Genomic DNA, 13,341 nt, shown 5'->3' with positions numbered 1-13,341 from the left:
AAGTTGAGGGATGTTATCTGCTTACATCACACAACCTGATTCGAGACGGTGCATTGCTGTTTCGTAGCAAGTCGGCTGCATTGAAGTGGTATGAATAATGTTCATCTGCCTTTGTGGCAGAATAAAAAGCTTTGGGAAATTGCGATCGATGATCGAGTTCCACCACAACTAGGTATCTTGTCCTGTTCTTTAGTCCCCCCTATACGGTGTCCACCAGAAAGATGGACGATACATGAAGTTAGACCTCAGAGATTGCTGCCGGACGTCGACCCCTTAGCAGTAACCTCAGTAGAGGGCACGCCGATCTTGCTCAAGACCCCAAGCAATTTCTCCGGATCCTCCCTCAGCGCGTCCCACTCCGCTTCGTTCTTGACGAGCGCCGTGCCCCCCAACACGGTGCCGTTCAGCGCCACGGGCCCTACCTCCTCCTCGCCGGACTGGCTCCGGATCGTCGCGCCCTCGGCGACGCGCGGGCAGAGCGCCATGGTCGTCCTCGTCAGGGCCAGGTTGTAGCTGATCCTCGCCTCGCCCTCTCCTGTGACGTTCTCGTTCTCATCCGGGTGCAGCAGCCGCACCGCGTCCTTGTACAGGCGCACGTAGGCCGCATGCAGCTGCTCGGCGGTGGCGCCCGACGCAATGCGGTCGGTCAGCACGGCGAAGGGCACGTCGGCTTCGCTGCTGCGGCTGCTCAGCGCGTCTGCCATGACGCTCCAGTCGGAGCCGCCGTCGGCGCCTTCGAGGCCCGCGCGCATCTGCGCCACGGGCAGGAGCTGGATGTGCCGGTGCGGCTGGCTGGCGCCCGAGTGGGGGCCCGAGTTGAAGAAGGCGAAGAGTTCCTGCCCCGCGTCGTCCGCGTCTTCGTGGTACGCCCGGATGCACGCGTAGGCGGCGGCGATGTCGTCGGCCTCGAGCACGTGCGTCTGGGGCTTCACGGTCCGCGTCGCGAGGATGAAGTGCTCCGGGACGATGGCGAACTTGTTCAGGACCAGGACGTGGCCGGGCGGCAGCTGGGCCACGGTCATGGATGGTAAGGGGTTCTCAAAGGGGTTGAAGGGCTTCTTCTTCTCGCCGGGTGGGGGAGGGTTGGGTTTGGGCTTGGAGGCCAGGGCCGGGGAGAAGCGGAGCTGGAAGGCGAGGCCGGACCGGCCCGGCTTGAGGATGGCGACTTGGGTTGGGTAGTACGTCAGGTCGCCCGCCGCCCGCGCCTTCTCGAAGGCGGCCTTGACGAGACTGGGGAGCTTTGCTGGGGCTCTGATGCCTAGCATGTCTTCAGACATTGTTGTTCATTTAGGGGCGGCCGGTATCTCCTTGCTAATGCATTGATCAATCACCAGAAAGATTGGGTATGTTCAGGATGTTGTTGAGTTATCTCATTTGTCGCTGCTATTGGGTGTATACCATCGCAAGGCTTCCTGGCGTGATCGCCTACCATTCAATCATGATCGACGTTGTTACGCAACTACCTAAGATTATGCGATCTTGGGATGGCGGCTGGTGGAACTATGCGCCATCTGCACGCCAACTGCCGCCATAGTACTCCGTAATATTCACTCGCCAGTCGCCTAACCGCCCGGCAGCTTGTTTTTCGGCGGGACGACGTGGAAAGGAGGAGCCCATAAAAAAGTGCTGGCGCCTGCTGCCCGGTGCCCGGTTTGAATGACTTGTGAAATTTATTTTGGTATTGACGACTGATATGAACGGGGAAAATCTCCGGCCACTAACAGATCGTACCGCGAGCTCCACCGTTGCCATCCCACACCAGCACAGACTAAGGTTGACGATCACACAGACCCTTGGCCATAGCCCCTTAGAAAGTTTCAAACACACGCCAAATCATCATGCGTTGTCGCCCAACTCCTTGTTCGAGATCGCACCAGAACGAGACGAACACATACATAGCACGACGAAGCAACGAGTAGTAGCCGATGTGGAAGTGGGCACATGTGTGTTTGTATGTACCTACTTATCACAGTAATCAGGTAGACTTTCGCGGAAGCGAGGATGTGCAGGCAGGACGGCCAAGGATATGGGCTAGGGGCGAGGGGGAAGAAGCATCATCCATGGCACGTGGAGGATCGACGGTCAGTCATCAACCTCCCCACCTTCCTGCGATAGACCTCGTGGAATATTCGACTGCGCCCATGTGAGCCACCATTATGTTCAAATGATTTAAAATTATACTTTGTTACCCGCCACAGCTATCATTTAGCCAAAGTGCCGCCGAGTCTTTGAGAGATGCCGTCTTCACCTCGAGCGCATGAAGAAGAAAAAAATTGCTAGCCGAGCCATAGAAGAGTCATTACCGGCCTGCCAAGCAATTGCAGACTTATTAGGCTGTCTGGTTGTGGTTGGTTGGTTGGCCGGTAGCGAAGCCAGCATTACCTAAGGTAACACCCGCCTGCAGCGTGCAGTGCCCGCGACAAATCTGAAACTTCAACCCGTCCTGTGAGGTCATCCTAACTTTGCGTTTCCCCCCCCTGTATCGCTTCTGTTCGTTCTGTTGTGCTCCAGTCATTCGCTTCGCACCCTTCGTCCTTTTATTTCAGAAAAACAAAAAACGAAGATCTTTACTCGACGAGCCGGCGTTTCTTGAACGTTTCTCCATCTGCAAACCCTTTGACCTTGTAGGACGTTCAGCGCAAACTTGTCAAGTTGTGTAATAAGCGCCCTTCTGGCCATCAGGATCCATTCATTCCATAAGCCAAGCGCTTCTCTCTCTGTCTCTCACTCTGTAGGTGCGTGCGTGCGTGCTGGTGTCGATCCATCTACCACCACGTCACTGGTTACTGGGTTACTGCACTTGGCCACTAGCGGTTGCTTGTTCTACCAAACGAATATGCGATCTTCCAGAATCTAGATGCATAGCAGAACGGCGATCGACACCGAAGCTTTGAGAAGACTCCATGCATTGCCAATCCTCACAAATTCGGTGCACATCACTGACAGCCACCTCGGTCAGCTCAATGAGAATATTTTTATACCGAGGATGGCATTAGTATTGGTGAAGTCATATTAAGACGGCCAATACGCTCGAAGCTATCCAATATATAGGTTCAGCTAGTCGTACGAATGCATGAACACCTGCGCTACAACTAATAGTAGGTTAGATATGCAAGTAGTCTGACATGCAGGAACAGACGTAAAACCGGCACAGATCTTGGTGACGGCGTCACGACAGTGCCAACGGATATCGTGCGCCATCGCGCGACCTTCAACGTTGTCTAACAGGCAGCAAGTACTAGATCCTTCTGCCACTTCCATCAGCCCGCCCGTTCGTCTGACGGTATGGCATCGTCGGCTCCCGTGGAGGCTACCCTCCTAACGTTGCAATGAGCCTGACAGGAGAATCACCGCTGCGTCCCACTTCGCAGTAACCTTATTACCGAGCGATGCGACTCTGGCGTTTGCTTGGGGACCGCGAGGTTGTTGGCTCGGTTGGCTGGCTCGGCTGGCTAGTACGTAACCAAAAATCAACATCATATGTGACAAAGAAGAAGAAAGAAAAAGGAGAAGAAGAAGTTTGCCGTGCGATGCGTGTTGGGGTCTTCCCAACCGTGCTCTATGCACTCGGCATGGATACGGATTTGATCCGTCGATTTTCCTTGCTCCGAGGCTTTGTGACGAAGGATGCCTATCGAAACCCATCCATGGTGGCACGCGGCCGCAACTCTACGATGAACCACCTTGCACTACGTCGCTTCCACTCGCCTGCACTGCCGAACGGGCGTGGGTCTTGGCATCCGAACAATTAATATACGCAAATGCTGAAGATCGAGGCGTTTCTTGCGGTGGCCCCTGAGCCCTGTCGCTTGCGCCGGCTGGCCGGGCGCCCGTTCCTGTTGCGGGCGCCTGGCTCCTGGGTGGTTGAGAGACTCAGAGAGAGAGAGAGTTTGCCCCTGCCTTGTTCTTTTTGTCCAGCTGCTTGGTTTTCCTCATTCCAGACCGTGGACGGGTGGGCCACGCGCTTTTATGCGTGGGACCCCCGATGCACCATGCTGCCTTATTAACCTATAATAGGGGGCGAAGGAAAAACAGATTGGACGCATTACAGCCAGTGGTACATAATCTCAGTTTGGGTTGCGAGGAGGTGGACAGCCATGCTCGGCAGTTTTCCCGCCATGGCTGAAAACCAGTGGTTGACAGGCAAGACATCGCACATCGCCAGCCTGTCGGGTGATTTATGCACTAGAACGGGCATTTCAGATCTCAGCGGCTCTGATTGAACGACTCGCTCTGCGTCGCACTGCAAGGTTGCGGAAGGGGCTGCCTTTCCTTCCCCACACCTGCAGCCGGGGGCCGGGATGCGAGGTGATGATGGTGCTTGGGTGGTGTGGTTGCGCAGGCCTGGGCAATTAAAGTATTACAGGAGCTCCCAGGAGCACCTGACAAGGATGACAAGTGGTGGGTAGCGCAGTTCCGCTTTAGGAAGGTTGCCCCCCATGTAGCCGGCTGCTGAGTGGTAAAAAAGCTGCGCCGGGCGCTCAGCACAATCCCTGTCGGGGCTGGCTGGCTGGTTTGGGTAACGGCTGTAGCGCTGGCACTAAAGTAGCCAGTACCTCAACCTCAGGTGGCTCCAGTGACGGAGGGCCAGTCAATGCCCGCCACTAGCAGCAATGTGAAGCCAAAAGAACGGATGGGGGGTTCGTCGACGGTCGGATTTCTTGCCATGGCCAGTCATACATGCCATGCTAAGGTCGAAAATAGGTGAAATGAGCCAGGGCCCTGGAATTGCAAGTGCTGTGCTAGATAAAGTAGAGAGGATCTGATGGATCAACGATGCGGTTCGACCCCAGGCCGATATCCATGCTTGCTGCCCTTTAGTTTGCGAGGAACAATCCAGTGGAATACACACGCACTCGGCCATCATTAAGTGAGCCCCATATCGACCCGACTGGAACCAGCTTTGAGGCAACGGCGAGCTTGGTATAAACTCGATCTGTTCCTGGCCTCTTCTCGGTTTCCCTCCTCCTGTCCTTCTCCCGTCACAACGCCCGCGGCTTGTTTCTTATTTCCCCCCCTCAAGCCAAGTGGAGGTAGCCTTTTTTCTCAAGCTCACTCTCTACCTACTGCTTCGCCATTCTATTCACTTTCACCTCACCTCCCAACCACAGCAACAACAACACAAACACATTCTTTACACTGCACGTCTGGACGCATTCGTTTCGGGGACCTTTCCCACCTACAACCTACACTACTTCCCCAAGTCGGCGACTTCCTCCTAGGACAACAACAACAAGACTGAAAAATCGCACGTTCCTTGTCAACAACCACCTTCGTTCCCCTCCTGGAAAGCTGACGACGACTTGTAAACTCGAACTTGACGCAGCTCGACCCGGTCTCCTGCCTTGTTCGTTTCATTTCTCAGCTGTCGTCGAGTCAACTCGACAGACATCATCGCCTCTTGATTCACCCAGCATGTAAGTCATAAGAGTCGGTTGATTCACCCGTGATTCACACCTCGCCACCTGCTATTGATGATCGCACCTCTTCGGGCCACAATCGCCAATAAAGCTCTCGCACATTGGGGTCCATTGTTTGCCCTCTGATTTAATCACTCTACCCTCCTTGAGCTTCATTGAGTTTTCCTTTGGAGACAATCGTCATTGTATACGAGTGTTGTTAGCCCATTCAACACGTCGAGGAACTGCCTTTGTGGAAATCCTATTCATATATCAACCCCAAACAGCACAGCCAAACCTGTGTTATTTTTTCCCATCTCCATATTCTCAGCAAACCCCTTCTTCAAAAGAGTGTTGATTTTCTCTTTTCTTCGATCACTTCGTACTTTTGGGAGACGCAGTTTCCTCAACACTTGACCAAGAAAATTTTCCGAAATTTCTGTTCGCCATTTACTGATATTGATCGACAGTTTTTACTACACAAAAACATTCTTTTCGGTGCAGAAGTTATTGAAGACCATCCACGAATAGCTGGCACTAAACGTCAAGATGGGCCTCTCAAATTTCCTAACAGCATCCGTGCTGGCCCTGGGTCTCCTAACGCCCACATTGGCCGCTCCCACCACATCAGCCCTCGAGGTTCGCCAGGCTGACTCCAGCTACTGGGTCTCGAGCATCAAGCGCCAGGGTACTGTCCCCTTCGGCAAGAGCGGTGTCGACAACAAGGTCTTCCGCAACGTCAAGGACTACGGCGCTGTTGGTGATGGCAAGACCGATGACACTGCCGCCATCAACAAGGCCATCTCGGACGGTGGTAACCGCTGCCTCACTAAGTGTGACTCGCGCACCAACGCCCCTGCTTTGGTCTACTTCCCCGCCGGCACCTACATGGTTTCTAGCCCCATCATTCAGAGCTACTACACTCAGTTCGTTGGTGATGCCGTCAATCTGCCTACCCTGAAGGCCACCTCCAGCTTCAAGGGCATGGCTGTCATTGACGCTGATCCGTACATTGAGGGCCTTGATAGTGTCAATTGGTACGTCAATCAGAACAACTTTTTCCGCCAGATCCGCAACTTCGTCATCGACATCACCGCGCTGCCGCCCAGCGAGGGTGCGGGTATCCACTGGCAAGTAGCTCAGGCCACCAGCTTGCAGAACATTGTCTTCAACAGCAACCCCGACAAGTCTCCTGCCAACCAGCAGAAGGGTATCTTCATGGACAATGGCTCCGGTGGCTTCATGGCTGACCTGACCTTCAACGGTGGAGGTTATGGTGCCTTCTTTGGGTCTCAGCAATTCACCACCCGCAACATGACCTTCAACAACTGCAACACCGCAATCTTTCTTAACTGGAACTGGTTGTGGGCCCTGCAGGACGTTAAGATCAACAACTGCAACGTTGGTATCGACATGGCCAGCGGTACCACGGATAACATCCTGACCGGTTCGCTCATGCTGATGGACAGCAAGATCTCGGGTACCCCTGTTGGCATCAAGACGCTGTACCGCCCCGACAACACCATGACCAACAACACTTTGGTTCTTGACAATGTCGACATGTCCGAGGGTGTCAAGACTGCCATTCAGTTTGCCGGCGACAACAGCACTGTCCTCGAGGGCAACCAGAAGATCGCTTCGTTCGCTCAGGGTCGTGACTACAGCTCTGGTACTGGCAAGGCCATGCAGGCTGCTAAGAGCGCGATCCCCGTTCCCAACGGTCTCAAGAAGGACGGCAAGGTCTTCACCCGCACCAAGCCCCAGTACGAGGGTGTCCCCGCCAGCAGCTTCGTCAGCGTGAAGGCCGCCGGCGCCAAGGGTGATGGCCAGACCGATGACACCGCCGCCATCCAGAAGGTCTTTGACAGCGCCAAGGAAGGCCAGATCATCTACTTCGACCACGGTGCCTACCTCATTCAGGATACCGTCAAGGTTCCCAAGAACATCAAGATTACCGGAGAGATGTGGCCCATGATCATGGCTGCTGGCACCAAGTTCAACGACGAGTCGAAGCCTACTGCCGTCTTCCAGGTCGGCGAGCCCGGCGATGTTGGCACTGTCGAGATGTCTGACCTGATCTTCGAGACCAAGGGACCCCAGGCTGGTGCCATTCTTGTGCAGTGGAACTTGGCTGGCTCTGAGCCCGGCTCTGCTGGTCTCTGGGATGTTCACTTCCGCGTTGGTGGCTCTGCTGGTACTGAACTGCAGTCCGACAAGTGCACCAAGAACCCCAACGCTACCCACCCTGCCGACACCAAGTGCATTGGTTCCTTCATGATGTTCCACGCCACCAAGACCGCCTCCGTCTATGTCGAGAACTGCTGGTTCTGGGTCGCTGACCACGAACTTGACCTCGACGACCACAACCAGATCGACATCTACAACGGCCGTGGTGTCCTGATCGAGTCTCAGAAGCCTGTGTGGTTCTGGGGAACTGCCTCTGAGCACAGTCAGATGTACAACTACCAGATCACCAACGCTCAGAACCTTTGGATGTCTTGCATCCAGACCGAGACTGCTTACATGCAGGGCAACCCTGACGCCACTACTCCCTTCAAGGTCAACCAGGGCTTCAACGACCCCGACTTCAGCAACTGTGCCGCCAACGATCAGGGCTGCAAGCGTACTTGGGGTGTGCGTGTGATGAACTCGACTGACATTTTCGTCTACGGTGCTGGTCTTTACTCGTTCTTCGAGAACTACGACCAAGAGTGCCTCAAGACCAACAGCTGCCAGCAGAACATGGTCAGCATTGAGAAGTCGAGCGTCCACATGTATGGTCTCAGCACCAAGGCTTCCGTGAACATGCTCACCGTCGACGGCAAGTCCGTGGCCCTTGACAAGGACAACCGCAACAGTAAGTACCCTCATTCCAAGTTTCCCCAACCACACTCTGTCATTGTCTAGCTCGACTAACACGTGATTTTCACAGCTTTCTGCGCCGCCATTGCCAAGTACGAGTCCAACGGCGGACCCGCTGGTGGTGCTGCTCCCGGTGGTGGCTCTTCTTCCGGAGGTGGCTCGTCATCAGGTGGTAGCTCCAGCCAGGCGCCCAAGCCCAGCACCCCGGCTCAGCCTCAACCCGGTAGCTCCTCCGCTCCTTCGGCTCCTATTGCTTCTCCCCCGGCTGCCTCTTCTCCGGCCGCCTCTGCCCCCGCTGCTTCTCCCCCGGCTGCCTCTTCTCCGGCCGCCTCTGCCCCCGCTGCTTCTGCCCCGGCTGCTTCCCAGGGATCCGGTTCGGGTGCTACTTATCCGGTCAGCAACCCCGTACCGGCCACGACCCCTCAGCCTGTTGCTGGTACCCCTCAGGGATCTCAGCCTCAGGCACCTGAGCCTTCTGCCACGACCATCCCCATTCCCGGCTCTGGCTCGGGAAGCTCCGGCTCAGAAGGCTCTGGCTCTGGAAGCTCGGGAGGCTCTGGCTCTGGAGCCCCGGCTCCTAGCCCATTCTACGTCACAGTGACAGCCACTGTCACTGCGCCAGGCGCTTGCGGCACGTCGTCATAGGCGATTACGCCCGCTCAGACTGGGACATGGAGCTTGCCTTCGAGCACGACAAACATCTATAAGGCAACCAGGCCACCCGCGACGAGGAGCATTTACAAAGCATCCAGACCCGCAGCAACAACGAGTTGTTGTTGCGAATCACATGGATCGTGACGATCTCACCTGTTCTCTTCACTTCGACACAGCCTACTTTTAGTTAGGCACCACGTTTTGACGCTTCTCTTCTTCTTCACTTTTTTACTTCTTTATTTGGCCCCAGAGGCATTGACACGATCTTCCTATTTACGGAACAGGGCAGGGTATGATTGCATTCACGACCAGTACGGCATTGGTCTAGGGGAGTTTCGGCTAGGCAAGCAAACAAATCAATGGCAATGTACAAAGCGGGTGAATGCCCAGCAGCAGGACAGTGTGGATACCCGATTTGTTTCTTGATGATACTTGAGCAGCACAGCACCACGGATTGAGTGGCCAAGCCATACGGCACAGATAGATGAAGATGGCACGGTGGAACAACAAAACACATGACACACAGGTCGCTAGTGGCTAGTAGTATCAATATTGAATGTTCATGAATAATTGCGCGTCTTTGAAATTGTGATTGCATAATTTTATTAGAAGTTTAGAAGTCCAAAAGGGTGAGTACGTCATCATCTACTGTGGTTATCCCTTTGTTATGAGACGGAGTGGTGAGTGCGCTCAGCCACTACCTGGCAGCTTCTGGCAACGGTGGCGTATTTGACTAGCGGCCCGCCCTGCATGTGTTGCCGTAAACGTCATATGTAGGCTAGGTGGGCTTTAGACAGGATGGCAATTCTGTAAATTGCTTCGTGCTGGTGGCCTACCACAACGGTTCTTGACCACTGGTTGCTTGGAAAAACCTGGAATCGGAATTTCAGTGCACTTAGATCTGCATCTAGAAGCGCACTTGTCCATCTTTTTTGACACAGCAACGACCATAACTGTGTCCAATCATCGTTATTCAGTCCCTTTCACCCACCAACAAAGAACCATCTCTCTATACGCAGTCTGCGCCTCCTTCCAAATCGCCTGCAACTGTTCTCGACATTCTCTTAATAAGAAACCTTCTCGATGGCCGATACAAATAATCCTTCTGTGAGGTCGCGCTTCAACAAAATGGCCGCCACCACCACCAGCGACGGGCCTGAACCTTCGACCCCCCGATCGACGACCGCTGCGAGAAACCCGCCCCAGCTCCCGACTTCGCTCGAGACCCTGGCGTTGATCCTCTACCCGACCGTCCTCGCATTCGGCACGCTCTTCTCGGTGCTCAGCCCGCAGACGCGCGCGGCGCCCTACGACAGCACGGGGCAGTCGCACGTCCAAAACCTGGCGCCCAGCTACTTTGCCCGGAAAGACAACCTACTCAACGTGCTCTTCGTCAAGCGCGGCTGGGCCTGGATCACGGTTGCCTTCTTCGCGTTCGTGGCGACGCACCCGGTCCCGGCGGCGAGCACGGCGCGCCGGGCGCGCGCGGCGCTGCGGTGGGCGGCCGTCACGGGCTGGTGGTTTCTGGTCACGCAGTGGTGCTTCGGCCCTGCCCTCATCGACCGCGGGTTCCGGCTGACGGGCGGGCAGTGCGCGGTCGCGGAGAGCAACGTGGTGCAGGGGCGACAAGGACGTGGGCGCGCGCGACTTTGTGACGGCGGTGGCGTGCAAGGCGGCCGGCGGGCGCTGGAGCGGGGGCCACGATATCAGTGGGCACGTCTTCCTGCTCGTCCTGGGCAGCTGGTTCTTGTTGCAGGAGGTCGGCTGGGTCGCTGTTCGCGTTGGGGCCCTCGCGGGCCGACATGATGAGCGCACCGTTATTATGGGCGATGGGGCTGTCAAGGGCGCCGGTGTCGAGGCGGAGAAGATGGAAGGCCGGGAGGAGAACACCACTGAGCATCGGACGCTGGGACTCGGAGGCAGGTTTGCTCTGATTGTCATTGGGCTGTGTCTTTGGATGCTGCTGATGACGGCTATTTATTTCCATACTTGGTTCGAAAAGGTAACCATCTAGTCTCTCTCTCTCTCTCTCTCTCTCTCTCTCTCTCTCTCTCCACTGCCGGAAGACGAAACCGCAAAGACATTCAATGCTGACGATTTGATCTTGACAGTTCACTGGACTCATGACAGCCTTTGTCGGCATCTACCCGGTCTACATCCTGCCCCGATGGATACCTGTGCTACGAGACATTGTTGGGCTTCCTGGCATATAGATGGACTTCTGAGAAGGAATGGTGGAAGACTACTGTTGCCGGCCATGAAGAGAGACTATCGCCGATGTACACGACTAATACACCAGTGTAGTAACATAGAGTTAGAGAACTGCACTGTCTTCTATACATATGGGCTTAGCTAAACACCCACTACTAAAGATAATGTGAGAGCTGATGGATACCTACCGATGCCTGCCCGCTTGTTCAGGACGATAGTAGTGATTATCTGGGCTTACCAATGGGCTACGCTACCTTGGTCTGCCCAAGTGGTCCGTTCCTTGCGATTACATGCATGGGTTATCTTGCCAAGTGAAGTTGAGGATTGTGAAGTGTGCAGCGGCAAGTGCGACGAGAGCTGACACCGTGTTGCAAGGAACTCGAAGTTCGTTCGCAACCTTGAGTGCAGGCGGTGATTGTAGCTCAATGAACCAGGCAGGCGAGGAAACCACGAAGGTTACTAATATCGGTTCTTAACCATCTGGGGTGAGTCATCTCTTCCATTCTACTGTCGGGAAAGAGAGAGATGGCAGAGGTCTAGGTGCATATCCCGCCCGTCCCTTCCACAGAACATTGCATGTTAAACAGTCCAACTGCGTAGGCACATGCAGGTTGTGCTCCACAACGTTCGACAACGACAGTCGTGTTCTTGCCTCGAGTGGCTATATTACGTGTAAATGGCTGTTCTAACGCAACTTCCCCCTGAGCAGTTGCCAGTTATATCGTTGCTTGAGATGACAAACTGCTGGACCCTCTGGATGATTAGCGCTCTCTCTCTCTCTCTACCTGTTCCTCGTCAATAAATTCTACTTTACCTTCACCCTTCACTTCTCTTCTCCCATAACTTTCATCACACAACACCAGATCCCCAGACGCGATATCATCAACGAGTTCACTGCCTCTCTACACCATCTTCTCATCTGAATCAGCTGCAAGTCTTCCTCAAGCCACCCACTCTCTCTCTGTTGTCTTTGTGCCCATTCCTTCCAAGCCCTCTCGTCCAGTCACTATCATCAATCCGTCGCCAACATGATGTGGCAGAAAGTCGCCTTCTTGTTGGGCTTCGTCCCCAACGTTGCCTTGGCTGCAAAGGTCCCCCATGTTCCTGTTCTTCCCCGACAGACGCCAGGCATCTCCATCTCGGATGACCCCGGATCCGCTGGAGGCTATGTTGAAATTCCCCAGCACACCTCAGATGGCGGTCCTGGCGTCACGATTCTCGAGGCTACCTTGACTGTGCCCAACCTCACTTTCGCTTCCGGTCAGAGCAGTGCTGGTGCCCCGTACCAGCTGGGCGTAGGATGCGGCATCTACGCTGTAACCGACGCGAATTCCAAGGCCGATTGCAATCTACGTGGACCTCACATGGGTATCAACGCCAATGTTGGTTGCCATATACTTGCAAGCTGTCTCGATCTTGTCCCCTCGCTAACTAGCTATCGCAGTTGGGATCTGATGGACTCACCACACCTTCGGCTTGGACCAGCTGGCCATACCAACCTCGGCAAGACCTGAATTCTTCCCAGTCAGCACTGCTCAACCGTATGTTCCAGACCATCCGTGCCGCGCAAAATGTTTCGCCATACTGACGTAACTTTTCCTTCAGTGACTGCTGGGGATGATGTCTCTATCCAAATCAGCGTTACCAACACAACATTTGCTTCTTAGTAAGTTCTCCTTGATATCCCGCAGCTTATACGGGGGTTGACGCGCCATACTAATGATTATTATGTTGTCAGCACATTTTTGAACCTCAAGGACACAACCAACTCGGTGACAATCGAGCAAACTAGTGTCACCAGCTACCCCATATGTTCGGGCGACGGCACTACTATCTACGCCGGCTGTGCCCTTGGTGTTGCTGATCCCTCCAAGATGCCTGGCTTTGTGGAACTCGACTTCGAAGCGGTCATGGTATATGATCGATCGAACACAACTCATGACTTTGGTCTAGACCAACAGGTCCAGTTCTACCGGCTTGTTTCTAACGGCAAGGTCCTGGCCATGCCCCAGATAGAAGAGCCTTACGACTTCACTGTACAATGGTCTGAGAATCCAGACTATGGTGTAGGCATCGGTGGCGGCCCCTCCACTACGTCTGCCCTAAGTTGGTAGAGCAGCCGAAGAAGGTTCGTGGGAGAAATGCATGACTCATCTCGATGGAGGCATAACATTATCTGGGACTTGGCATTTGTCTTTGGCTGTTGTTAACATAT

General features: G+C 54.6%; 4 protein-coding genes across 4 annotated transcripts; 3 read left to right on the top strand and 1 right to left on the bottom strand.

Annotated features, from left to right (window-relative positions):
- Positions 1-245: 245 nt before the first annotated feature.
- On the bottom strand, positions 246-1,265 carry PG985_012575 (histidine triad-like protein; the record flags this gene model as incomplete). The annotated part of the gene is made up of 1 exon (XM_066832341.1): positions 246-1,265. One exon carries the CDS (start codon positions 1,263-1,265, stop codon positions 246-248), a length of 1,020 nt encoding a protein of 339 aa, XP_066680391.1.
- Positions 1,266-5,948: 4,683 nt separating this feature from the next.
- PG985_012574 (uncharacterized protein) lies at positions 5,949-8,906 on the top strand (the record flags this gene model as incomplete). The annotated part of the gene is made up of 2 exons (XM_066832340.1): positions 5,949-8,256; positions 8,332-8,906. 2 exons carry the CDS (start codon positions 5,949-5,951, stop codon positions 8,904-8,906), a joined length of 2,883 nt encoding a protein of 960 aa, XP_066680390.1.
- A 1,092-nt stretch (positions 8,907-9,998) lies between these two features.
- PG985_012573 (uncharacterized protein) lies at positions 9,999-11,128 on the top strand (the record flags this gene model as incomplete). Its single annotated transcript, XM_066832339.1, has 3 exons — positions 9,999-10,483; positions 10,506-10,917; positions 11,027-11,128. The coding sequence occupies 3 exons, from the start codon at positions 9,999-10,001 to the stop codon at positions 11,126-11,128; spliced, it is 999 nt and encodes a 332-aa protein (XP_066680389.1).
- Positions 11,129-12,154: 1,026 nt separating this feature from the next.
- PG985_012572 (uncharacterized protein) lies at positions 12,155-13,240 on the top strand (the record flags this gene model as incomplete). The annotated part of the gene is made up of 4 exons (XM_066832338.1): positions 12,155-12,508; positions 12,571-12,667; positions 12,732-12,792; positions 12,865-13,240. 4 exons carry the CDS (start codon positions 12,155-12,157, stop codon positions 13,238-13,240), a joined length of 888 nt encoding a protein of 295 aa, XP_066680388.1.
- Positions 13,241-13,341: the final 101 nt, after the last annotated feature.

This window comes from Apiospora marii, assembly GCF_038362585.1.
Source record: "Apiospora marii strain CBS 49790 chromosome Unknown utg000009l_segment0_segment0, whole genome shotgun sequence".
NCBI lineage: Eukaryota > Fungi > Ascomycota > Sordariomycetes > Amphisphaeriales > Apiosporaceae > Apiospora > Apiospora marii.
Note: the sequence above shows the minus strand (reverse complement) of the source record. Positions and strands in the feature narration are given on the sequence as shown.